Raw genomic sequence first — 27,268 nt, 5'->3', positions numbered from 1 at the left:
GTTATAAATCTGCCTGCAGTCCAACCCACCCTCAATAACATGCCAAGAGCCACAGCTCCTAGACAAGCCACACGATGCAGATTGTACAGGGCCCAAAGATGCCAGACTTCTGGAATATACAAGTATCAGAGACACTGCACATTTTAAGAAGCCAGATACTTGAAGTAGTGGGCAGAAAAGAAATCCTGCTGGTCTAAGACCCTAATAGACACAAGATGTTTACACCATTAAGAAGCCTTGATGGTAGGAATGACCTAGACACTTCGTCTCTGAAAGCCCTGGCAAGAAGCTGATCTGCTGCTTATCAGCTTCAAAGATGCCCAGGCCTGAATCAGGCAGCTCCAGGTCTCAATGATATCACCCCAGCACAGCAGTCACTGAGAAATCATTGATCCACTTCTGCTCAGAAGCACCAATGCCTGTGAAACAGTAATACAGCACCCACCCTGACAAATGGACCTGCCTGTCCATGCAGGTGGGTTGGAACTAGGTGATCTTTAAGGTCTCTTTCACCTCAAACCATCTCCTGAAGATGGATGATGATGATGACAAATCTGCCATTTACCAGCAGTCAACAATTTAATCACTTTGGAATCAGTACTTAAACCACACTGCAAAATGTAAAAATTTCACAGCTCTTATTGCCCCACAGGGGAGAAGTACTTACTTACCATGATGGACATCTAAGAAGCCATCATTGGACTGCTTGCTCTCACTGCACTGAATGCTTAACTCTCCCACACAGGAAGGAAATGCTTTTGGTCTTGTGCCAAACATTAACCATAGAACAGAGTGCTCTCAGATTTTTCACCCGATAATTGATACAGTACACAATTTAATTTTTCACTGTAATTAAAATCCCTAGATCTAGATTAGGGAAACTAGGCTAACTACTTCTGTATGTCATCCACCAAAGAAGAATAATCAACAAAATCACGTGAAGGGCAGATTTAAGACACAAGAGAACCGTAATTCTAAGTGCACTCCCATTAACACATGGTAGATTACAGTCATAAACCCAAACGTAGTTACTTGACATATCCAAACACCACTAAACTAGCATAACATGAATACCAAGGTATACTAAAAACAGCCACACTGCAGCAATCAGATAAAATGGCCAAAAGAAGGTCTTAGGAGAATTTAAAAGGACAAATAACCAGATAATTACTTGAAAAGAAACCTGTTTTGCCATGAATACCTGACCACCAACCTTCTTCTATAAAGGCAAGATATCACTGACTATGACAATCTTCTAGCTGATCAGTAAAGCTAAGAACAGTCTCTGCTGCAAGACATTGTGAAATGCACATACAAACACAACACCAGGTTCACTTCCCAGCTCTCCCCCTGACCTTAAGTGCAGCCTTTGCCCAACACACCTCACCTCTTCCACAGCATCTCAGTCTTTAAGACGAGAATAACATCCCACAGCCTCCCGGAGTGGTGTAAAAAAGATTTCATAAATACCCCAAAGAATCTGTGTTGATTTCTTTAATACTTACATGAATAAATATCTCATAGTCTATGTAAGAATGCCATGAGTCTTCTTTTTGTGTCCTGGGATCTCGCACCAAGACAGTTACAAATTCCTGCAAGCGCATAATAAAAATCAAGCAATTAATTTCAGAAGACAAAGGGAGCCTGAAAGACTCTTTCTTGCTTTGCTGTTCCCCAAACCACTGTGCCCAGATTAAAAGCTGAACTGCTGGTTTACTGAATTTTGCAACCCTATAAATGGAGAAGCAAAAAGCAATGAATCATCTGAGCTACACCACATGTCTGGGAAATTCCTTGCCAAGCTGCTAGCTGAAAATGAATATTTCAGATTAATACTGTGAAGGGTCACACATGTTTCACGCATGGGAGATTCAGTGATTTCAGTAGCTACAAACTGAAAACCTAATATTCAAAGTCCCACATGCAAGAGAGAACTAGGTAGGTATTTTAGCCTTTTCCCATCCTTGTAGTCAACATTTACAAAGAATGTGTTACAAACCTGCTTCGTGTACCAAATACACACACATAGCATTTTATTCACTCCTAAATCTTCTCTTGTCATTGTAACTTTTTTCTTTTTTAAATCCAGTATTCACAGGTAGGTACACCCACAAGGTGGTGAAAAACTGCCTTTTTCCTATATCCAAAATATAGGACACCTTCCAGCCCAGTGAAAAAGGTGTAACCACCATCAATTGCCTTGGACAGACTCATTTCAGAGAATTCAAGGTCTCAAGCCTAGCATCCCAGATGCTGTATGGAAGGACATTAGTTCTCCTCTGCCATATACACTTCTTGAAACACCAGGAACATAAGTCAGAGTCCACCTGAGGATGCAGGACCTGGCCATCAACCTCCCCAAGTAAGCAACACAGCCAAGCTGCAGAGAGTACTTCCCCATTTGGAAGGACAATGATACAGAGTATTTGTTACAGAAGTTGGCACAAATAGTCTACTTCCTTTTAATTCTTATATTTATGTCATAATTTAGAGGCATCTTGTAGGGCATTAAGGTCATCTAGCATCACTAACAGGAATTGGAAAAGGATGAAGAAAGAATGTAACTAGATAATTACTTCAGCTGTATCATGTGTTCTTTGAAAAAAAAAAAAACAACAACCAAAAAAACCAAAAAAAAACCAACCCCACCAAAACCACCCCACCCCACAACACTGAAAACAAAAAGAACCTGGTAAATCTAAATCTGTATGTTCATACTGGGGCAGAAGCTTTGTTTCATTGAAATACAAAGGTTAAAAACCTGCATAACTACCTGCTTTTCCCCAAGCAATTTTTTACCCTATTTCAGTTGCTTAATTAAACTATTCACACAAAAAGCTAAGCCAGCCACTTAAGCAATGACTCATTTAAAGAAAACTGCATCATTTTAAGCTACAGATATATTCTCCCCGAGAGGAAGGCACTGCACAAGATCTCTATGTACAGGAATCAACTGTGGGAAGAATGACAGTGTCTCTGAGAAATAATATGCTATTTTAGCATGACTTTGCATAAAAGTGGTACATAAAGAAATCTCTGGAAATAACAGAAAGCTCTCAAAAATGTGTCGCTGCATGCCCAAAATGCACAAATGACAGAATAAACCTTTATTCTTCTGCCAAGTCTTCTGTTGCCACCACCACACACATTTCAATATGCCACCAGGAGCAAACTTCAACTGAGTGACAGGAAAAGAATGACAACTTTGGAAGAAAAAAGATATTTTTTTCCCTGAACAGTCACTGCACTCTGTCTATGGCACGGAGGCTTTCGTGGTCTGGAATAAATCATTTACCACTCTGAGTTCCAGGTGGTACTTCAGGGATGGGGAGCCTGTGGCCTGATGGCTGGATACAGCCCACAGTTTTATCTTACTTAGCTCAGCTCCTAGTCACAGGGGTGTTTTCTGCAGTATTGCTGGATACCCTTTCAGGATGTGTCACAAGCACCTTGTCAAAGAAAGCATCCACCACCCCTGTTGCTTCTTTCTTCACCGAAGACCACCAGAGGCCTGAGTCTCCTTTGCAGCTTTCTAACCCCACACCAAAGTGGCAAGAGAGGAACAAACAGACAGAGTTGTAATCACTTCTACCAGCTCAGGGTCATGCCTTTACTTTTACAAAAAACACTCGTGGGAGACTAGAGGAAGTTATTCGCTGAGCAGATCCTGAGCAATGTGCTGAACAAAAGAAGAAGATTTTTGGTTGTTGTTTGCCTGACTGTCCATCTTATTTAATATACATATAGACATTACATACTGTTGGACCCACTGTAACATCTTTTCACATACACATCTTATGTTCTTCCAAGTTTTTGTCTTCCTCAGCCTCCTATTTTCCTGTGTTCCACTCCTCCCCAGACCTGCAACCACTTTTGAACACACTGGATTTATGCCAGGAGCATCACTGCTCTCCTCTTCCCTTCAACTGTTGCAGCCCAGAAGGCACAGCTGAAGATGACCTCCTGACAACTCAACCTCAGCCCCATTCCTCTCATCCACTGCTGAACTGGCATCTCATTGCCCTTCCTTTTGTCCAGCTTCCCCATATTACTTCATTTCCAAATAAACTTCTGTAACCCTCTCCTTTGTACAGGATCAAAATCCTCCAAGTAAAATGATTCTTTTTCACCCTCTATTATATGAAAGTATTATGATAAAGGTTGCATTAGCTATGAGTCACCTTGTAAATCATTCCAGACCACAATTAACACACAAAAGAAACCACTCTGTATACTTTTAACTTCCAATTAAATAGTTTCAATACTGTGGCAATCAAGCATCCTTCAGTTTCTACCTATAAAAGAAAGGAGACTTGCTGTTCACACTGTGCAAAGGAGGTGTTGGGGATGTGTATCACTGACCTAAGAGCGAAAATGATCTGCAGTACAGCAGAGCAGCTCAGCAAACTGCAGTCCTCATATGCAATGTCAGCTGTGATCTAAAACACCATGATTTCAGCAGAAGACTGGGTGTTGGTTTGGGGTTTTTTTTTCCTCTCCTCTTTATTTACCAAAGAATACAGAGGCTGAGTTCAGAATGAAGCAAGATAAATGTTAAGCAATTAGAGAACAAAACCAAAATTGTACAGCCTTTCTCAAGACCCATTGCTACTTCCCCTGTAAACAACTTGAATCCAGGAAGCTTTAACTCCAATTCCCCTTACAGTTTCTGCTGCTCCAGAACAGTAGCATTTCACACACAGAGTATCCCTTCTCTTTGAACCTTTAAGCCTTTTCCAGGATAAAGGACCTCACACCAGGACAGCAATATTGATTTCATCCAAGCAGCCTTAACTGCCCAGCATAGATGCTGACAGGTCCTTATGTCTCCCAGAAGTAAGCTTGTAAGGGCCAGTATTCACATATAGGCTATGTTAGGATCTATGTTAGCAGATTTAGTTAGCAGAATATTCCTCTGGGAGATTGCTGCTGTATGCTCAGCCCATCCTGCATTCACACTCACCAGATAACAGCAGTTCTGGCTAATAATTGCCTCTGTCCTCTGTATATAACCCCTTCTCTCCCCATCTTGCTATAAAGATGAGGATACTCTCAGCAGGCATGGCTACCTTCAAGTAATGCACTGTTCACTTCAGGAAGGCAAGGCTGACCTCTTCCTCCCACAGCCAACATGCAGACTTTATCTTTTGTCACAGGACTCCATCACAGCCCAGCCCTATGGCCAGGAAGCAGAGCCCAAAGACAGATAAGCTTTCAGAGACCTTTTACTTTCAACATCTACAGCCAGTAGTATGATGGTTCTGTTTGGTTTTTCCAGAATTGCAGATCTAGCTACTATGACACACTGAATACACTTCTTTTTTTTTCCTTAATGGAGGGGCACAATACATGCATGTGTATCATGCACTCAAGAACTATATCTGTCCTGTAACTCTTAAGTGCAAACATTCACTCAAAACCAGAACTTATTGCTGACAATTCAGTATCCAAGATTGGTTGTGGAGGCCTATTGCACAGCAAACAATACAGACAACAACAACAACAAAAAAATTGTGGCATCTCCATTTAATCCTTCTTTCTGGAAACTGTTAAATTCATAGGCAAAACATTTCCTATGCAAACTGCTACCCCTATATCTTTGATACGAATCTCAGCAGACAAATTAGCCTAAACATCCTCATGAAGAATGCCAAAAGCAGTTACAACTACTACAACACGGAGTCATAACTACTTCCCAAGCAGGAATCAGCAGAGCAGCTTCTCAGGCTGGATGTGCTTTTTAATTCCCATTTAAAACAGCCAGTTTAGGCATGATACCAGTGGCATTTTGCTACCCTGTCCTCAAGGCCCGGAGTAGTCTATGTAATTAGTGGTCACAAATAAATGACAAAATGGCCAAAGTGCCCCCCAAGCCTGGCTTACACTTACTCATTCATGGTTAAAGTCCTATGCAAAGGACCTAAGTGGTGACACCAGAGGAGAAGGGCAGCACTGAAGACATGTAGATGCAAGCACTTAAAACTGAAATGTTCCCATTCAGATTTGCCTCCAAAGGAAGAATACACCATAAAAGCAGCTAAAGCAAACACAAGCTTTCGGCCCCTCCTGCCCTGATACCCCTCTCCCCCTTTCTTTATCCTGTTGGAAATATTTCTGCAAAATGATTGGATTGCTCAAAGACAAGTATAAGCCAGAAGCTCTACTGTATAGTATTTGACCACAAAAACTGTGTTTCTGAGAAGTCTTTTTAACATTTTCCTATAAGGAAAATACGAAACCTGAAATGGGAACATCTATTTTTAATAGGAGGGAAAAAAATCTCCCACAAGGAGAAGGAATAAAAATAATATTGGATTGGATGATTATTTGCATTAATCATTTCAACTGTATTTTAATCAGGTGATAACCTCATGCTCTATGGTGCCACTGTTACACATTTGATTAGTCAATTAGCCCTTAAGAGTAATTTTCCACAAAGCTTCCAAGAAAAAGAGAGTTTCCCATCAGGTTGCCTATTAGTAAAAGGATCAACCACAAAGGACATGGGGCTTTTCACACTGGTAATGTTGCCATCTTCCCTCCACACATTTTAAGTAGAAAGGCTGATAAGAGACTAACAGCTGAGACAAAATAATTTCTTGAAACTTTTAAAGTTCGTTGGGATTCAACAAAAGAGAACTCACAAGTGTGTGGTCCACTCATCTGGTATTCAGAGCTCACACCCAGACTCCAAGGATTATTCCTACAAGATACCTGAAGACATGGGGAGCAGAAGGACTGAAATCCAAGCCCTTCCCTCCCATCTCAGTGTCTGAGCCCCTTATGCACAGAGTCACTTACGCTTCTTCTCTCTCACCCAATGAATATTTGATTCCTCCATGAAACTTTAACAAAAGGGACTGGCACCACATCACTTTAAAATATTCTGTAGCCTGGCAATTAAAAGCCTGAAGAATACAATCAATCCTTCCTGGTTCAAGCTTAATGAAATTCAATCCTCCCAACTAGAATCCTTTTTTATTAAAGCTTAGATGTGACTTACTTGTTTTTCGTGTTTTGGTGTCATCTTCACTGGTTTGCTTTAAATAAAAATCAACCTGAAAAAAAAAGAAAAAACAAACAACTAGATATCACATTGGCATTTAGTAATTATTTGAAAGTCCTTACCATTTTTCCTAGACATTAGTAGGCAGTAGAAAGAGACAGACTTAGTGCCAAATACACCAGAAAACACATTTGCTTTAGCTGTATCTTGGATTTCATCCATTTTTAAAAACCCCATTTTAGAAGTACTGGGTTAGCCCACTTCTGGGGATGTGTGTCATACATGCCAGTTCAGCAGTGCCTCTCCATCTCTGGGTATCAGTGCTTTTCTCCATTGCCCTGAGAGCCACCCTGAGCATCCCCCTTGCACCCACCTCCCAGCAGCTCTGAGGGGCCAGCATCTCCAGTACCAGCAACCCCAGCACAGCCCAAGCAGTGCTGCCCATGCCTTGCTCCCAGGCACCCAAGCACAGGTCTACTTGACTGCAGTTGAGGTCCAGGAGACACTAACACATCTGAGCCTGCAGAATTAAAAGCCCCTCTCAACCATTTCTCTGAAACAGAGATAAGCAGAGAGACAAAGTGTTCAGATCCTGCAGGCCAGTGAAAACTCAGGCTAAATTCCATGGTGTCCATGGTTTTAAAACCTCCATCTAGGGAAGAATATAATTAGACTGAATATAAAAATCACATCTCCCAGTTTAAAACCTATGTTTTAAACCTCTTCTTTAGCTGGAAATAAATCAACTACCTCTGCAGTCCTGTAAGCTATCTGGTTTTCTCAGGACAGACACCCCGAAAGGAAGAGCAGGGAGACTTTATTTAGTTGCTAGCTTGCATACACACTGGCTGCCTAAAAATAATGGCCATGAGAAAAACAACTTGCAATGTGCCCTTTTCCTTTACCTCTCCCACATGCCCCGCAGCCACTGCCAGCTCACACCTGCAATGACCTCAAACTACAAGAAAATCCTTCATCCCCGGAGTACAACTCCCCATGCTGGCCTCAGGGTCAGGACAGACCACAAGAGCAGGAGAAGCTGAGAAAGATCCTCCTGGGCATCTTTCTGGGCAGGCATCCTGCCCTGGGAAAGGTGGATTTGCAGTTTTCTTAGGCAATCTTTGGCAGCTGTAGGCAGCCAGCTGCAAAATGTTCACTTGTAACTAGGGAAGACACATGGCCACATTTTTGGAGGTGGTTTGATAAGGTATAGTGATACAGAGCTTGGAGCTGCTCTTGTTATTATACAACTATGTATTTAGTTCAAACCCAGCTAAGGACTCCTGGACACCCCACACCCCTGCCCAATGAAACATGCCTTGCTTTCAAAATACAACTCCACCTATTTTAATAAAACTGAGGACAGAGATAAGCACACATGTATATCTTTGACCAGGAAATTATTTTGGAATAAACATGGTTTTTTGTCAATTTTCTATAGGATCAGTTCTACCAAAACAAGATTCTCTGCCTCCAAATAGAGATGCCCATGCAGAGAACTTCAGGCTGCCTAAGTGGTACCACCAGCATGGTTCCCACCTAAGGCCACCATTTTACTGCTGGAGCTAGAATTTGGCTGATAAAAAGAGAACACAGCTATTGAAAACACACTCCCAGTAACTTCTGGGAGGGGTTTGCTCATTGTATTAATGTTTAACTGCTATACATACTCTGGGCTGAAAGAACAGAAGAAGACTTCAGCATTTCTTGCTGCACAGACTCAGCAGCCCCAAGCAAAGAGGGGCAAGAACTTGGCTCCTCGGTTATAACTGCTGCTATACAGAAGCATGTCAGGAGCTTTCCTCCTGGTGGAGATAAATGGATTTTACCTCTCAGGCAAGCACAAGTCCACAACACAGAAAACACTATGCAAGGCTCAGGCTGTCAGAAGGCAAAGGGTTGTTTCTGCCTGCTACCTCTCCTCATTGGATGCAGTTGTAAACCTATATAGTTTGGGGGCTTTTTTTCCCCGCTCCTTTCTGCTCTGGTTGACTGTGGTTTTGCTTTTTAAATGGCAATTCAGTTATTTATTCTTTTCAGCTATATATCTTTATTCTACCAGACCCTGCAAACTCTTTCACTCCTGTCTCTTAATTGCTTTAAGTAAGAAGTTATGCAAGCCCAAAATATCTCATTCATGGCACTGTTAGTGAATGACAGGGCTGAGATAACACATTTTGTTTTTTGCTTCCTAATGACCAAGTTATACGCTGGTGCAGGTTAGAAAGGATATTTTAAACTCCAAACATCCATTGCAATTTAAATATTTAATGACTAAAATTAATATTTCAGCCCAAAAAACCTTCCTGAAATATTTAAAGTCACCATTTTTTTCAGGAAGTAATTTGAAGAAAAATGGAAATTCAAGCCTACCACAGCTACCTTTTTCATAGACACTTCAGCAAGTCCAAGATTTCCCCAGTCATGCTGCAGATACTTGCAAGCATACTGATTGCAGTATTCTCTCTAGTAGCAAGATATATTTTCAGACTTTTTTTTTTAATGCATGGAAAAGTCACTGAAGCAGAACAGTTCAACTGTCTGCTTAAGAAGATGCCTTTTTATCTTTAGAAAAACCCTACCCAAAATAGACAGAGAACAGCAGTCTCAGAAGATGAACAGAAGGTTAGTGGTCTTTTCGCACACAAAAAAATTAATTCCACAGATAGAAATCAACCAGTGCTGGAGGAAATAAAAAGCAAACAAAAAACCACGGGAGCAGCTGATATGTAGTTCTGATAAAAAGCCTTCTGCTGTGGCTGGGAAAAAAACCAACATTGCTTTGAGTAAATTTTCAATCTGCTTCTGATCTGTGATCAGATGGGAGATTTTTCAATTATTATTACTAGTTTCATGTACTTAATATAACACCTGCTCCTTGCAGTACCTGCTTTTGAGAGTTCTTAATTCCATAACCAAGGAAACAAGGAATGACTCTGCAACTGCCAACAATAACAACTCAGAGCAAAAAGATTATGTAGGATGAGTTGCCATACTTCCTGTAGCCTAAAAAAAATAAATCGGGAGAAAAAAACCCCACACACCAACAAATACGTAGTGCAGTATTTTTCTTAGGGATAACAGAAACTGCAGTGCTCTTCTTAGGGATAGTAGATAAACACTATTAAGTATTCCATTTTATTAATTTTAGAGTTAATTTTATATTTTAAAATCTAAATTAAACCAATTTTTTAATTATTATTTGGTAATATCTTTATTATGTAAACAGATTTCTCTTAAAGAAGGATGTAACTGCCCCCTTACATTCACAAAGAGAAATATGAAAACTAACACAAGACACAGACAAGAACTATGGCAAAACACAAACAAATGGAAGCCCTCTCAGCTACCTCACTAGTACCTGTGTTTAGTTGCACTTAAATCTTAGATTTTACTCCTTGCTGGGCAGTGGCCAATGCTATGTTGTCTCCTTTGGGACTACTCAGATTCCATGTGGCCAGTGTTTTCCCTCAAGCAATAAATGGTGATCTTCAGCTCCAGAAATACCCACCCACTCACCTTTGGTTATTTCTGAACATATAACTAAACGACCACCATCAACCTTTAAAAGAGAAGAGCAACTTCTTCTTAGACTTCACTGATGACTGAAAGTGCAATCCAGTCACAAGCAAAATCCTCAGCTGCACTTCCAAGGTTGTTCCCCCATCATCACTATCAAAATTAAACTTTTGTTAAAGGCTTCAATATGACCAAAAGAGAGAGAGAGAGAGATAACAAATCTCAAAATACACAGAGATCTTTCCTGCCTTTTACATTTTTTTTACCTCAACACTCACTCCAAATGTCGTAAGAACTTTAATCTACAGCTTGTAGGAAGTTCAAGTGCATCTGTACATGGAATTCAGCACCACAGAACATTCCTGTATCATAGAATCATAGAATTGGCTGGGTTGGAAGGGACCTCAGAGATCATTGAGTCCAACCCTTGAACCACTGTTGTGGTTACCAGACCATGGCACCGAGTGCCACATCCAGTCTCTTTTTAAATATCTACAGGGATGGAGAATCCACTACTTCCCTGGGCAGCCCATTCCAATGCCTGATCACCCTCTCCGTAAAGAAATTCTAATATCTAACCTAAACTTCCCCCGGCACAACTTAAGACCGTGCCCTCTTGTCTTGTTGAAAGTCGTCTGGGAAAAGAGACCAACCCCCACCTGGCTACACCCTCCTTTCAGGTAGTTGTAGAGAGTGATGAGGTCTCCCCTGAGCCTCCTCTTCTCCAGGCTGAACAGCCCCAGCTCTCTCAGCCTCTCCTCATAGGGTCTGTACGTGCCCTGTGACACTATGTTCCATCCAAATGGATTTGCCAGGAAAATACACATGCATAGGGTGATGGTGGAAGGATATGAAGAACAGAGCTGTAATAAAAGATGATGCTAGCTGTAGAAAAGGTTATCATAAACCAAACAATCCCACGCTAAAATGTAAGTACTACGTAGATTCAGGATAGGATAATGCAAGTTTTTTTGAGAATCACTGATTGTAACCTTCTGAAAGGTCAGTCAGCGACAGGGAGCACCACTGACTGGGGAAAAAGCACCTCCTGCATGGAGCAGAGGTCCTGAAAGACGGCAGTGCCACTGCTGTTGCAAGGGAGTAGGAAATAGATGGAGCTAAATCCCCATTTAGTGCTAGCTCACAGCTAGTCAGAAGCATGGATGAAATATTATGATAGTTTTCAAATGAAAGGATAACAAGCAGCAGAAAGCAATGCTATTTTGTTTATGGAACAAAACTTCTTCAAATCATAAAACCAGCCATGCTGTGTATCTCAATGGAAAGGTTAATCTCGTGACTTAGACAGTGACTCATACTGGAACATTCAGAGGTGAAGAAATAAGCACAGTTCTCAGCACTTATTCTCCAGTTTTGAAGAAAATAACATGAAAACTATATATGGGTAGCATATATTAATACATGTAAAAATGTACCATTCTGTGATGCCAAATTGACCTCATAGCAGCTTAGCCTGGCATTTACAGGAATTGGGTACACAGCCACCACAGAATAACTACTCTTGTTGATGGTGAAAAATATTACTCAAATGCTACTCTACAAGCAGGGACTTCCTCTCAGCCCAGAGTAACTCAGCATTAGCAGATGCCTTTCATTTCACCTTGTCCATCTTAATACCTGGGTCAACTCAGCTGAGTTCATCAGAGCAGTCATGAGTTCCCATCTGACTGCCATGGTTCAGTAACAGACTGATGACGGAAATTTGACTGTGCAGGTCACGGAGCATCCTTCCTTCTTTCATCAGCTCTGCTGGCTACTTGCCCCACCTTCCCCTCAGCAAATCACCATAAAGATCTTCTCATCAGAAGTGAGAAAAACATCAAATACTTAAGCATTTTCATCCAAACTCTGCACAGCTATACTAAGTGCTCCTTAAGTGAATCCATCTCATGTTTCAGCTCTAGATACCAGTTTCATCAGTGCTGTGCTACAGTAGCAGCAGAATAACCTTGCTGCTGGAGCAGGAATCAAGGACATTGTCTAAATTGCTTTTAGAGGAAGAAAAGCTTTCCAAATCACCCACAGAATTCACACACATTCCCTCCTATGCAGAAACACACTGCCAAAAATCATGCCTTGAAGTTCTGACTTCCAGCCACCACTGCAAAGATCTTAGCTCACTAATTTCTTACAGGATTTCACTCCATTTGATTGCTAAATGCTTGTTGAGATCCATCAAGTATAAGGCAGCTCCTCTTCAATTACTATGTACTTGTTATAACAACCTTCCAATATTTGAAGGGGGACTACAAGAAAGTTGTGGTAAGGCATTTTACATAGATGTATAGTGAGAGGACAAGGGGAAATGGTTCAAACTTGAAGAGAGGAGATTTTGGTTAGACATTAGGAAGAAATTCTTTAATTTGAGGGTGGTGAAACACTGGAACATGTTGCCCAAGGAAGTTGTGGCTGCTCCCTCTCTGGAAGTGTTCAAGCCCAGGTTGAATGGGGCCTTGAGCAGCTTGGTCTAGTGGGAGGTGTCCCTGCCCATGAAGAGGGGTTGGAACCAGATGATCTTTAAAGGTTCCCTTCCAACCCAAACCATTCTATGATTTGATGATTCTGTGGATCAGCCATTCCCTTGTTCTGCAATCTTCTTACCTATTGAAACCCAATTTATCAAGACAATGAAAACGGTCCATTTAAAAAAATTATTAAATCTGCATTTACTTCAGAGGAATGTGAGAATCAGATTTAATTGAACCTATGAATTTCCTCTCTCCCCTCTAAAATATATACATGACATGGATGGCAGTGTCAGGTGTGGGTCACAGACTTCCAGTTATAGTGGTGTTAGACCAAACTTTGAATTGCATTAACTTAATACCATATTGCTGGACAGCAGCATGATTCATATGCCAACCTCTGAAAGCCTAAAGACAAACAAGGAAGAAGTACTAAGAAATCTGTTCCCAGTAGGAGACGGCATCAGATGTTTTCTTCACTCTCAATGCTTTTTCTTTTTTTTCCCCCAGTCTCAAATTGCAGACATATGCTCAAGCAAAGGAAATCATGTCTATTCTGCAGTTTCAGTGGGCTGATGAACCCAGAGCAAATATTACTTTCTTTTTCCCCCATTAGAGAATACCATTAAGGCTAATGCTGACAGATTGGGCTCTTAGTCAGTAGAAAGAAAAGGGTAATTGTGGGTCAACACACCGAAAGTACAGTATATGCCAGTCTTCATCATGGTAATTAATTATTACTCAGGGCTGACGCAGTTTCTGCGGAAAACATGGGGACCACTCAAAACTCTTTTGCAGCTTCAGCTCCTACGTTCCCCAGGCAGTATGTCATGAACCTGCCTCTGATATTCTTTCCAAGCATTAAGGGGCATGGTAAGTAGCTTAGACTATGCCAAATGATTTTGTAGGTGAATAATTGCAGGTTTTGTTGCTATGGCATTTTCCAGAGGCCAGTGAGGAGATGAGGCAGCCTTTGAAGGGAAGCATGGATGACCTCTCCGAGGTAAAGTCTCAGTAAGTATGTTTGCTCCAGAGACTTTTGAGATCCCATGAGTTAATGGATTTCGAAAGAAGGAGCAACATTTGCTGTCTAGCAAGTTCAACCATCTTTCAGCTGCAGCTGTTCTTAACATGGAAACTACTCGATAGGCACTTGACTTCTTACAATACTTACACAAACAAAGCATACCACTGGCAGCAAAACCACCTTTGAGAACAAAGTGACAGAAGTGAGGCTAAAACTGTTTGCTGACGTGGTGCCCAAGTACTTTCCAAGCCAAAGTTCTGTTCAGTTACTGAAGTGATGTGTGAAGAGGTACATGCACATGGTTTGAGTAAGCCCAGCACATCTTGTTAGATACACCAAGGAGAACTGGCAATATAAAATCATGGAGAGATAAGCCACCCCTAGATATTTTTATATGATGCCAGTTGCAAATAACACATTAGACAGCTGCTGCTTTTACAGGCTGAATCACAAAAAAAAAAAAAAACAAAAAAAAAACAAAAAAAAAAAAAAAAAACAAAAAAAAAAACAAACAAACAAAAAAAACTCAGCATTTCATAGCTCCAATTAAGATCCTAAGAAAAATATTAAATGATGCTTCTAAAGAAGGGTTTATATTCAGAGAATATATGCTTTTCTTTATCCCCAAACTTCACGTTTCTTACAGGAACTATATATTAAATTGCATTAAATCAAAATAAGTTGCCCTAAAATATTATCTTGCACAAGATACTGCTCTGAAGTTAACTAATTTTTACTTATGGGAAGAGGGCTGATGGAGCTGTATCTTCCCTGCTGACTAAGCAGAGAAAAAAAAAAAAAAAATCAACAAATCCTACACAGAGTCATTGCAACATTTCTTTTCAGTCTCTGAAATGCAAATGCTGACATCACCTGACCCTCTTCTTCCTGACTCACCCTTTGGAACATTTTGAATTTCATGTGTCAGAAAATTCACATTTGTTGCTCAACACTGGTAATTTTTGGTATGATTTCTCTCTGCTGCTTGAATTGCTGCTACACAGCACTCTGTGTTTTAGCTTGAGATTCTTCCTGCTGTGGACTTCCTTAAATCTACCAAAACAGCTACTTTAGGTAAAGCACCACCTGGCCCTAAGAAGTGCTAGTGCTTGGTCTTGTACCCAGAGAGGAAAGTGAAGCAAAAGCACCAGTCTTGGCCACAGCCACAGAATTAGAAGTCCCAGTCTCATGACGAACAACTGGGGAGATGGCTGAGAAAGAACAAGCACAGATACAGTAAAAATTAAAAGTAACAGGAGTTGCGTTGGTGTAGTTGCATCTGTACATTGAACTAGCTTACAAACTGGATTTCTTAAAATTATTAATTTAACTGTTGGTGATGTATAAACAGCAATTTCAACTGGACAGCTTGTTTATTCAATGGGCTTTGCTCTCTTTCTGAGCTAGCGTATGTCAGTGGCATGAAAACAATATCTGAAAGTACATATCTTCTATATAGTGTCAAATACTACACAAAGCTGGCAATTCTGAGGAACAAATGGCATTTGGCAAGAGGAACTTTCCATGAGACTGACCAATGAGAAAAATCAGGCTGAAAAATCAGTGATTTATCCATTTACCTGGATTTTCTGCTTTTCATTTATTTTCTGTCCACTAAATGTTAAGACATAATTTTGGTTACATTCACCCTGATTCTGAACCCCACTATTACACCATGACTTCCTAAGACTGTCAGCAGCCCTTGGCCAACTCTCAGCAGAGGAAGTAGATTTCTGGTATGGAAAACTCCCTTCAGAAGTTGTGAGAGAACAGCAGGAGGCATGACAAACACAAAAATAGATGGAAGAGAAGAAAAGCAGCACTTGAGTTTGAGTGCCCTGCCATCACAGCCAAGTCAAAGGAGTCACTGGCCAGGCTGGAATAAACACTGCTTAAGGTCAAGCAGCAAAAGATACAAAGAACAAAGATAGAAAACTGCAGGGCAAATAGATCCCACAGCTTTTATGATGCCCAAACCTGAATAATATATTTTTCCAACAATTAATTCAAGTAGACCCCTACGTAATCTGAAAGATTTTTTCTTTCTTTAACAGGAGAAAAGCTTCCCTTTCACAGAGCCATGATGCCTAAATGACCAGAATGCACAGATTTACATTTATTTTAAATCTAACCAGTTCAGATTGTATTACTAACCTACAGGACTGAGACAAACTGCCTTAAGTTTGTGCTGTTTCAGGAAGGCTTATTCCAGGCTCACTTAAATATGAAAAAAAGAAAGTCACAATCCAGTCTTAAAATAAAACAAGCATCAGTTTATATAATCACACGTTTAGTTAAACCAGTTGAAACCTACACACTAAGTATGGACATATCTGAAATCCTACTTTGTGGTCCTATAGGAAAATCCTTAATAAATACCTATGACATGGCTGCTGGTAATTAGATAACGATTATATAAAAGATATTTAATGTGAAAAACTTCCCTTGGAGAAAGAAAACTGTGGCACTGAAGAGTCTGGAGTACATGGAAGAATCATTTTTTAAATAAAATAATTGCTTAAACCTATCTGATATAGTACATGATATTAATACTGTTTTTCAAAACCTGTATTTAAATTCAAACATAAAATATGAAGCCTGAAGACTGCCTTTATGTTTTCTTGAAGACAGTCCAAAGCACTCCAAATATTCTTTACTATTATCTTGCATTAGTTACAAGGTTTGGTGCATGTACTTAAGTTTTCCTGAGAAAGATGCTTTCTTTGCAAACCGACCTGAACTAACAACACCTAATAACCAGGGTTTGCACTAAAACCCTGCAATTTAGCTGTGCAAAGCTCACCAAAAAGACCAAAGCTGGAAGAGAATTTTGCATCCCTACTCTAAGATTTAGCCTAGGACCACACACCTGGTATAGGCATCCTCTTCCTGGCCAGCAAGTCAAACAGAGCTTGCTTACAAATCTACCTGTGATGACGAATGAATCATAGAATCATAGAATTGGCTGGGTTGGAAGGGACCTCAGAGATCATCAAGTCCAACCCTTGAACCACCGTTGTGGTTGCTAGACCATGGCACTGAGTGCCACATCCAGCCTCTTTTTAAATATCTCCAGGGACGGAGAATCCACTACTTCCCTGGGCAGCCCATTCCAATGCCTGATCACCCTCTCCGTAAAGAAATTCTTTCTAAGATCTAACCTGAACTTCCCCTGGCACAACTTAAGACCGTGCCCTCTTGTCTTGTTGAAAGTCGTCTGGGAAAAGAGCCCAACCCCCACCTGGCTACACCCTCCTTTCAGGGAGTTGTAGAGAGCGATGAGGTCTCCCCTGAGCCTCCTCTTCTTCAGGCTGAACAGCCCCAGCTCCCTCAGCTTCTCCTCATAGGATCTGTGCTCGAGTCCCTTCACCAGCCTGGTTGCCCTCCTTTGGACCCGCTCCAGGACCTTGATATCCTTCCTAAACTGAGGGGCCCAAATAGCAGTCAGATAGACCCTCACGGATGAGCAGATTAGGAAGGCTTCGTTTCTGTTAAAGTATTTGTGCTTCAAGCAGTTTTTCATAAAATCCCCAAATGCAAATTTTGGCCCTAAATCCTCTCTGATTCTTGGATCTCACTGCCCAAACCCATTTTCATGGTCTGGGAGGCGGAGGGTCTGTTTACGCCAGCCACTTGGCTGCCTCCCCCCCCATCACTTTCACAGCAACCCCCCCTCCATTTGATCTGCCAGGAAAGGAAGAAACAAGGGGGTTTATCTTCCCGGGAAGGAGGGATCTGCTTTCCTGTCTCCCCAACAACTGATTTAGCTCCTAATGGCCACACCACAACCAGGCTGTCTTCCTCCACACCAGAAGATGAGGCTGTTACACTTCGCTGTTCCCAAAGCCAGCAGGATGCCAGGGACACCACGCACACACGTGACTATTTATAAATGGGAATGGGTATCTATACAGTGCCACAGGCTCTGGCATTATCACAAGGCCCCTCAGTACCCAAGACCCACAGATATTTCCCTTCTCCCTGTAAACACTCCCATTACCACTCCGCCTTTTCATGCCTCATTAGCAGAGATTCATTCCTTCTGGGAAGAGGCTCTTGGAAAACAAAGCCTTCCCCTCTGGGAAGACAGCTGAAGATCTCATTAAAACGGGTGGCAAATTAAAACCACACATCACCATTACACAAGTAAAGCAACGAGGCTATTAAAAGGCACAAAGTTATAACCTGGTGACTGCTGTATCCACGGTGCAAAACAGGTGAGCAGCTCGGGTTTCCCCGAGGGAAAGGAGGGGCAGGAACCTGAACTTGAAGGATGTGTTGGCAGCACACACTCACAGAGGACAGGGTATATTACTCATTGCCAGCTCCATAGCAAAATCAATGCTTTGTTACAGGAGCAAAACATCCGTTTAGCTTTGAGGTGCAGGATAGCTCTAAGTGAGCTTAGCCTCCTAGACAACTTAGGTAGAGAAGAAAGGGAGAAGTAATTTTCTTAAGCCACAAATTTTCTTAAGCCATAAATCCTTTAAATACCAAGAAACACTAATTTCTTCATACCACAAAAAAGCAGGTAAAGCAGGTATAGAAACCAAATTGCATTCTCTTTTTATGCACAGGAGTTCCTGGAGAAGAGACTCATAACAAAACCACCACTGGTTTATTTGTTCTTCAACAAATTAACATTTCCTAAATGACTCAGTAGCAATTCCTAAAGTCAAACACATGAAGATGCTAGAGCAGAAGGAAACTCCTTCCAAACTAATCCAGTCTTTCCTTTTCAACCAGGCTCACAGGTTGATGCTGAGCTGTAAAGGTCTTTGCTTTTGATTAATCCCTCTGTGGTACTCAGACAGCGTGTTTATAATTTACCTAGCAAAGTCCAAATGGTAACTGGTTTCTGGGGGCAGAAACTAATGCTCTAAAGGTATTTAAGGGTTCTGAGAATGGAAATACTACTTTGACGTTCTCCCACTCAAAAGAGGGTCACTGGAGGAACAGTGGGGAATGCAGGACCATTTGCAATTGCGTTATTGGATTGTTTCATTAAGTCTCCCACTGCTTCCCTTTGTCCTGCAGAAATCTGGACCAGCTGGATTCAGATAGCTGTGCCTAAACATTTGTTAACATTCACATGATGCTCTACTTACTCTTCATGTGCTGCTCAAGGTGGCAAATCAACTGTAGGCCATGTGTTGTGATGCCAGCCTCATACAGATGTCCTAAAAACCCTTGACATCCCCCTTGAAGGAACCACTCACCAACATCTAGGCCACCAACTCATGCCCTAGCTGTACTATGTAGGGATATAGCAAGGAATACTACAAATAAACAGATCAAGAGCCAAAATACATGCACCAGACTTATGCATGTCGTTCCTTGTCATCAACAAGAAACTCTAGCATGATTTCTTTCTCTATCCCAAGTTACTCTACCAAGAAGCTAGGAAATTCCTGTAGGACACATAGCTGTGCCTTCCTCTGAGCATTTTTAGTGTTAGAACCAAAAAGATGACAAGTTGTTGGGGGGGGAGTTGGGGGTTTTTATAGATAATAAAGTAAAATGTTCAACAAAAAAACCCAAACAAACAACCCCCCCAAAAAACCCCTACAATATCCTAAATTAACCAGATCTATTTCTCTGCTTACCAAAACCAAAAGCTTATTCATCCTACATACCACATGCACGGAAATCAGGTCCTGTGATACATTGCAGAGACGTGATACACTGATTTCATCACCTCTCTTGTCCTCCCTATCTACTCTCAGGAAGTCCAAAACACCTCCAGCAGTCCTTGGTGCTGAGCAAACACTGACAGCCATTTTGATTTGGGGTTTATTTTTTTTATTTATTTGTTTATTTTTAAATCAGCCTGTCAGATAAGTGCTATCTTCTTTCATATGGAGATATTACAAAACTGCATGGTAAAAGCAGAGAAGGTTGCAGCTGCCTGACATGATGGCAATTAGGAAAAGCACTGAGGTAACTGACTAGCAAAGAGCTGCAAGACTGATTCAGCCTTTTAGTCAGAAGGACTCAACTTCTGCATGGATACCCTTGACAATGTGTTTCACTCCACAGGGTCAGAGGACCAGCAGAAAGGCAGCTGGAAGGGAACACCACACCACATGTTTGGTACCCTCAGGTGCAGGTTCTCAGGCCGAAGGCAAGGCTGCTCTGCAACAGGGACAATAACAGGATGCTGGAAGACTCAACATTATGACTGCTATGACCTCCTCTGGGTGAGAAAAGCTATTCTAAAAGATATTAATGTGCAGCAGCGTAAGCTCTGTAAAAAAAAAAAAACAAAAAACCAAAAAAAATCTGATAATGCAGCCTTCACCTATACTATTCCTTAGTCCTCATCCATTTGTTGCTATTACCTTGTATCAATCACATCACTGGTCCTGGCTAGATAGTCACAGTTCAGCAAGAGAAGTCACATCACAACCTGTTTACAAACTCCTGGCTTGATTTAATGCTCCACCTCCTCTTATGCCTGAGAATTACCCAGCTTGACCCAAATCCCCAGTGGTTTTTGCTCAGCATGGCACTGTGCTTGGGAAAGGACACTCGGAGCTTGCAGCACAGCCTGGCTCAGGTCTGACCCATATGCTGCATCTCAACCAGAAGCATCCCAGTCCCATGGGCATGCAGTGAGTGCAGAGGCAGCCTAAGCAGGTCCACTGGGGCTGGTGAAAGGTTCTGCCTTCAGAGTAGCTGTTCTTCAGGAGCTGAGAGAGAAAAACAGCTGAAGACAACTTCTAAGTCTATTAAAAGATCAAAGGGAGAGGTCCTGAAGGGTACCAGCAATGTTTACTCAGCACTGCCTGCAAGGCAAGGAACAAGGGAAAACAACAGAAAACCAGAGTCCACTGAGGTTGGATCTAGGTAATATTTAATGAAACGTAGCAACACACTGTTGTGATGCTACTCCAGCTTTCAGGCTACCCCTAACTGATGGTACCATAAACATTATCTTAAAAGAAAAAGAAAACAAAAAAAACCCAAGCACAACTGCCCCCCCCCTCTCCCCTCCCTCCCCCCAAAAAAAACCAAAATCACCACCAAAACTGCATCATTCAAATACACTAATCTCTTATTTACATATAAACACTATTGCAACTGATTCTATCACAAACCAGTTAATTCTAGGCAAGAACATAAGCAAACCAGCTACAAATCCTTAATTCCATTTCTTCAGCTGAAAACAGTTAATTGCAGTTAAACTACAGACATAAATGAAAGAGGGACTCTGATACCAATATAACAAACGGATTTGACACTTGTATAGGCATTTGGAGGCACCTGATAGAATAACTTTTTCTGTCTATGTTAACAAATAGTGCCTTGGTTTTTGTTTCCTAAGTTCTCTGGGACCACCTTTTCTGGTGGCCACCTTTTCTCCTGTACTTGCACAGCTCCTACCACAGAGCACAAGTAACTGGATGAGGTTTCTAGGTGCTACTGTCTTTGAATTACACTATACAACTGGAGAGATTATGCTGTAAGTATAAGTACATACACAGTACCTTACATACGTACATATAAGTACATAACTTATATGCAATTAATTTGAAAATAAAATTAAAAATCACAATATTCTATATTAAAGATCACATGTATTATAAGCCCTTGAAAGTATATTAATACAGACATGGTGCACCAGTGCAATTTAAATTGAAATTAAAAGTCATTAAAAGGTAAATAGTTCTTAAATTCAGTATCAAATATACAGGATAAACAAAAGACTTCCGGATTTTAAGTCAAGAATTATTAAAATAGCGTAATACCTTAGGCTGAAGTAGGTATAAATACCATTTTCACCTCTTACACAAAGAAGACACCAGTATTTCCATTTCTCTAGGGAAAGCCCAGTTTGTGCCACTCAGGAAAATTCTGCCTCGCATTACTTTTGGTTTCAGTTTCCCCTAGCACAAACAGGAAGATCGTCCCCTTCAGCTGATTTCCCATCCAAGTGAGATGCAAAAAGGGAAATGAAAACCCATGCGGCTGTTTTCCATGGGGATGTTCCAGGTGGGAGCCTACACCAGCCCCTGACCCTCGGTGTCCCGGCTCCACACCTCCATCCACCTCGACCTCCTCACCCCTGCTAGCAGAATTGGGCAATATTTACCCAAAAATGGCCGCATCCTCGAAGAGGCTGTGGGAACAGCCAGCCAGGCGGTGACTCGAGGTCTCTGCCAGGTGATCCCGGTGGAAGCAGGGGTGATCCCGGAGGAAGAGCACGGGCAGCTGCTCACCCATCCCAGTGCCTAATACCAGCACCGGGCCCAACCTGAACCCGGCAATTGAGTCACTGGAACTTCCCTGGGTTCATAAATCAGTTAGCTCTGACTGCATGTTTTCAGAGGCTTTCTTCATATGTACTCTAAGATGTTTAATTTAAACAACACAGAGTTTAAAAATAATAATAAGAATGCCATATGTGGTTGTGCAGATCCCTCCCCCTCACTCCTATCCTATCCCAACCCTACATATTCCTTCTTCGCAGCAGGGTGAACCTTGCCATCGAACTCTGTTAAGCTGTGCTTCTGTAAGTCTATATTAAAATCACCTTTTCCTAATACCTTTGTCACTGAATCTTGAAAAACACCTTAAGACCTTTCACTCCCATTCACAACAACATATTACATAACTATTATGCATGGCATACGCTGTACATGTATATGCATTATACAAAGAAACATATATTAATAAGCACGACCCTATAACGTTTAAACATAATGTACGTACACACGTTGCGCATCCCGATGAACACCACACTTGCCAAAGGCGACGGGCTTGCTTCAGCAAAACAAAAAGCGAGGGTCCAAACCAAGCTTAACATTTATTTACATCTAAGTTTCTTCCCGCCGGGTGTTAATCATTACTAAGAGCAGACACTTATAGGGCCGTAAATCACAGCGCAGCCCCACATCTAAGAGCAGGGGAATAAAGAGCCTTACAGAGACAAGGAGAACCCAAACCCCGTCACGACCGGCACCAGAGCTGCAGGATTCGGTGTCGGCACCCGGGCTCTCCCCGAACCCCGGGTGACTTTAAGGAGCTCAGGCAGCGCCTTCACCGCTCCCCGGAGACCGCAGAGTAAACGCTCTACACCCACCCCCGCCGCGCCGGCGTTTGCAGCTGCGGGCTCTGCCGCTGCACCGCGCCGTAGCCTGGGTCGGGCCGGGCCAAACCTGACCGAGCTGGGTCATATCATGCCGGACCCCCCCCCTCACCCACTGCCGCCCCACTCACCGCCCGCCACCACCGCCACTCACAGCACCGCTGCCGCCGACGCCCATAGGCAGTGAGGGGGCCGCACGTCATCAGGAGTGGGAGGGGCCTCTCCCAAGCCCCGCCCACCGCCCCGCCCCATGCTCCGCCTGCGCGGGGATCGGGGGGAAAGGGAGGGAAGGGAAGGAAGAGAGAGAAGAGAGGGAAGGGAGGGAAGGGAGGGGGAGGGAAGGGAGGGAGGGAAGAGAGGGAAGGGAGGGAAGAGAGGAAAGGGCAGAGAGGAAAGGGGACGGGGCTTGGTGTTCAAGGTGGGAAAAGCAGCTTTGCTCAAAAAGAGGGGGGTGTTAGGAGGCTTTTAGTTTAGGAGGAAAAGAAAAAAAGAGAGAAGTTAAGATTGATAAATCCCATTTTTTTTAAAAAAAAAAAAAAAGCTAAATAAATCTCTACTGGAGGTTTATTTTCAGCTTTACTTGATTTATCCAGCAAAGCAAAATGCTAATAATTTTGTTGACTTAAGGGAAAAAAACAAAAAACAAAAAAAACCCAAAACAAACCCAACCACAAAATCATAGAATCATTGAGGTCAGAAAAGACCATTGAGACTGTTGAGTCCAACCATCAACCCGACATCACCATGCCAAACAAACCATGTCCCAAAGTGCCACATCCACCTGTTTTTATAACATCTCCAGGGATGGTGACTCCACCACTTTTGTGGGCAGCCTGTTCCAGTTCCTGACCACTCTTCCAGTAAAGGAATTTTTCCCAATGTCTGCTCTAAACCTCTCCTGGCACAACTTGAGGCCATTTCCTTTTGCTCTGTCACTCATTAAGTGGGAGAAGAGACCAACATCTACCTTAGTACAACCTCCTTTCAGGTAGTTGTGGAGAGCAATAAGGTCTCCCTTCGATCCCCTCTTCTTCAGACTAAATAAGTACAGTTCTCTCAGCTGCATATCTTTTATAAAGGAGAAATAATTTGAATGTTATTATACATTTTTACTTCATTTCTAATTGCTGAAAAGGCCAGAATCTTTCCTTAGTCTTTTTATGTAAACTATAGGCTGTTTCTCCCATATGATACTAAAATACAAAGCAGGTTCAGGAATAAAATTCTGCTAGAAGAAAATAATTATTCTTAATCTGTCTTGAGTACCCCAAAAACTTCCCTCTGGTAAGAGCCCTTAAGCAAAACACTTGCAGTGATGTGTAGAGATCAATAGGAATAAAAATTTATCCATAGTAACAGAGTACAGAGAACTACAGGGGAATTGCATGAGGTGTCTACATCAGCCTTTTCCCCAAACTTTTTATCATTGTAGCTCAGCATCACAGGTAGCAGAGACCTGGTGTGAGTGTAGGCAGGGCTCCATGCAGCTCCTGGCACCTGTCCTAGAGAGTTTTCCAGAGCCCATTTTTGTGGTAGGATGGCAATAGCACCAAGGCTAGACATCCCCTTTTTTTGTTGTTATTGTCAGACCCTGTGCTAAGCAGTAGCCCAGTGATGAGCATCCTGAAAATGATGCAAAGGAAGGCCAGCAGAGGAAGACTGGAGTGAAAAAAGGAAGAATTTGGCTATCTTGGCAACTGAACAGCTCTCTGTGGGATTGTTGGTAAAATTAATTTTTGAAAATGCTGTTTAAAAAAAAAAGATGTTATATAATAAACATCATTGGTATTTTATTTATCTCTGCATAAATGCATAACAGTGCTACCATAAAGCTGCACAATTTTGCCAGCAAAAAAAGTCATAATTAGATGTAGTTAAATTTAGTGGACAGAGGCTGTACAGGCAAATGTTCTTAATAAAAAGAAAGAACAAATATGAAAGGGAACAATTCTCTCTTTCAGAGAAGGTCTGTCAAACCTTCCAAACTGTTTGTTTATAGGATTCCAACTCTTAATTCCCTTTCCAGGATGTTTTTCTTTCTGTCCCTCTTCAGTGTCCTGCTGCATTTTCTCCTTCCCTAAATATATGGTGTATGGATATTTTCCAAGAAAGAATGGAGACTGGAAGACATCAGACCTTACTAAGACCACTATCTGCAGTGAGCAGCAGAATGAACATACGAATGATGCTACTTACGTGTACATTCACCTATGTTAGCACTTGGTTTCAGATGAAGTATGCATTTTTTGAAGTAAATCTCTGGTGTTTCTCTCTTCCTCCTCTTCAGTTCATGTTTTGGAGCAGCCCCAGAAGACACAGGAGAAACAATTCAACTGAAACATTACCAAGAGCTGCTCTCTGACCGCAGATGGGGCCAGCCTGGAACAAAACCTCAGACCTCAGACTGTGAAGGTTATGTTCTCCCCACAGTCTGGTTTGCACTGCAGAGTTTTTCCTGTTGCATCCCTCCACTTGCCAACATCGACATAAACAATGTGACAGAGTGATTAAAATGTTGTTTCTGTTACCACATGCTTATAATCCCCCAATTATTTCATTAGACTGCATCCAGCAAATGCTACAGGGCTTCCTGGATCCTGGTTGCTTGCTCACATTATGAGCAGTTTCAGATACAGAGGAAGAATCTTAAATTCACAGGGTATGGTTCTTCAAAATAGAGAACTAGGGTTAAAGTGCTGTGTGAGTCTGACCTCACTGATTTGCAACTGTCTCAAAAGAGCAATTTTAAAATCAATAGCCCTGGCTAGGGTGGAGGACCTGGCTGGCCAGAGCTGAGCAGGGGTGACTTAGGAAGGATGTCGAGGTCCTGGAGCGGGTCCAAAGGAGGGCAACCAGGCTGGTGAAGGGACTCAAGCACAGAGGGCTGAGGGAGCTGGGGCTGTTCAGCCTGGAGAAGAGGTGGCTCAGGGCAGACCTCATCGCTCTCTACAACTCCCTGAAAGGAGGGTGTAGCCAGGTGGGGGTTGGTCTCTTTTCCCAGGCAACTCTCAGCAAGACAAGAGGGCACGGTCTTAAGTTGTGCCAGGGGAAGTTCAGGTTAGATATTAGAAATAATTTCTTTATGGAGAGGGTGATCAAGCATTGGAATGGGCTGCCCAGGGAAGTAGTGGATTCTCCGTCCCTGGAGATATTTAAAAAGAGACTGGATGTGGCACTCAGTGCCATGGTCTGGTAACCGCAACGGTGGTTCAAGGGTTGGACTTGATCTCTGAGGTCTCTTCCAACCCAGCCAATTCTATGATTCTATGATTCTATGACACCTTGGGATGTGATAAGAGCTATTGGGTGGAGGCTATTCCTCTCCTCTGAGCACCAGCCTTCAATGCTGGGACATCCCTCCAGGCACAACTAAGCCACCTTGATTGTACTTGTGAAGTACCTGGCTAAGGGGGCTGGAGCAGAGCAAGGATGGCATCAGGAAGAAGGTAAGAACTGTTGAATGGGTGCAGACTACTCCCCTTTCCTGAGGGCCAGCCTTCAATGCTGAGACGCCCCTGGAGGCACGATTATGTACCTGGTTAAGTGGCTGGAACAGAGGAGGAATGGCATCTGGAAGAAGGTAAGAATTGATGAGTGGGTGGAGGACTACACCCTTCTGCTCTCCTCCAGGCAGCCTGTCTTCTACCGACCCTGGTTGACTGATAACTGCCCCGTTGGAACAAAAGGACTCGGGGGTATATATTGCTGTCCATGCTCTGACTCTGGTCGTCTTTTGACCCACCCCCATTTCTGCACCGGACCCTGCCCAGGATCAGCGCCATCCCGAAGAACCTCGCTGGACAGCTGGACCCCTGGTGATGACTTTCTCTCTCTCTCTCTCTCTCTCTCTCTCTCTTTCTCTCTTTCTCATTCTTCCCATGTTTTTACCCTTTATTTCTCCTCTCTTCACTCTCGTTCTTTCTTACAACTTCTCACCACTTTTTCTCTCTCTTTCTTATATCTTCTTTTCCTCTGTACCTCTTTTGTCTACAATGTAGTTGTTTGCCTGTGTCAATTGTCAAATAAAATCTGCTTGCACTCTACCATTTTCTATGGTTGGACTTTGTTTCTCGTATCCAAAACAAAAATAAATTTTAATGTTACCTCTGACCGTAACAAGTACAAACACGCATGATGGC

General features: G+C 42.2%; 1 protein-coding gene across 4 annotated transcripts in view; it reads right to left on the bottom strand.

Moving 5' to 3' along the window:
• SNX10 (sorting nexin 10) overlaps window positions 1–23,325 on the bottom strand; it is a 36,630-nt gene extending 13,305 nt beyond the window's left edge. Inside the window, exons 1-3 of one of the 4 annotated variants that reach the window (XM_008494221.2) lie at window positions 23,261–23,325; window positions 7,004–7,058; window positions 1,506–1,592 (exon numbers count right to left, since the gene is read on the bottom strand). In XM_008494221.2, the coding sequence (XP_008492443.1) occupies window positions 1,506–1,592; window positions 7,004–7,027 (111 nt within the window). In that variant the 5' untranslated portion in view covers window positions 7,028–7,058; window positions 23,261–23,325. Of the gene's footprint in view, window positions 1–1,505; window positions 1,593–7,003; window positions 7,059–22,133; window positions 22,208–22,753; window positions 22,894–23,123; window positions 23,180–23,260 lie in introns of those variants that run through there. The other 3 variants (XM_030446069.1, XM_030446068.1, XM_030446070.1) reach the window with 3 other exon arrangements.
• Window positions 23,326–27,268: the final 3,943 nt, after the last annotated feature.

Source organism: Calypte anna, chromosome 2 (genome assembly GCF_003957555.1).
Source record: "Calypte anna isolate BGI_N300 chromosome 2, bCalAnn1_v1.p, whole genome shotgun sequence".
NCBI classification, from domain to species: Eukaryota; Metazoa; Chordata; class Aves; order Apodiformes; family Trochilidae; genus Calypte; species Calypte anna.
This window is presented reverse-complemented; position numbering and strand designations above follow the sequence as displayed.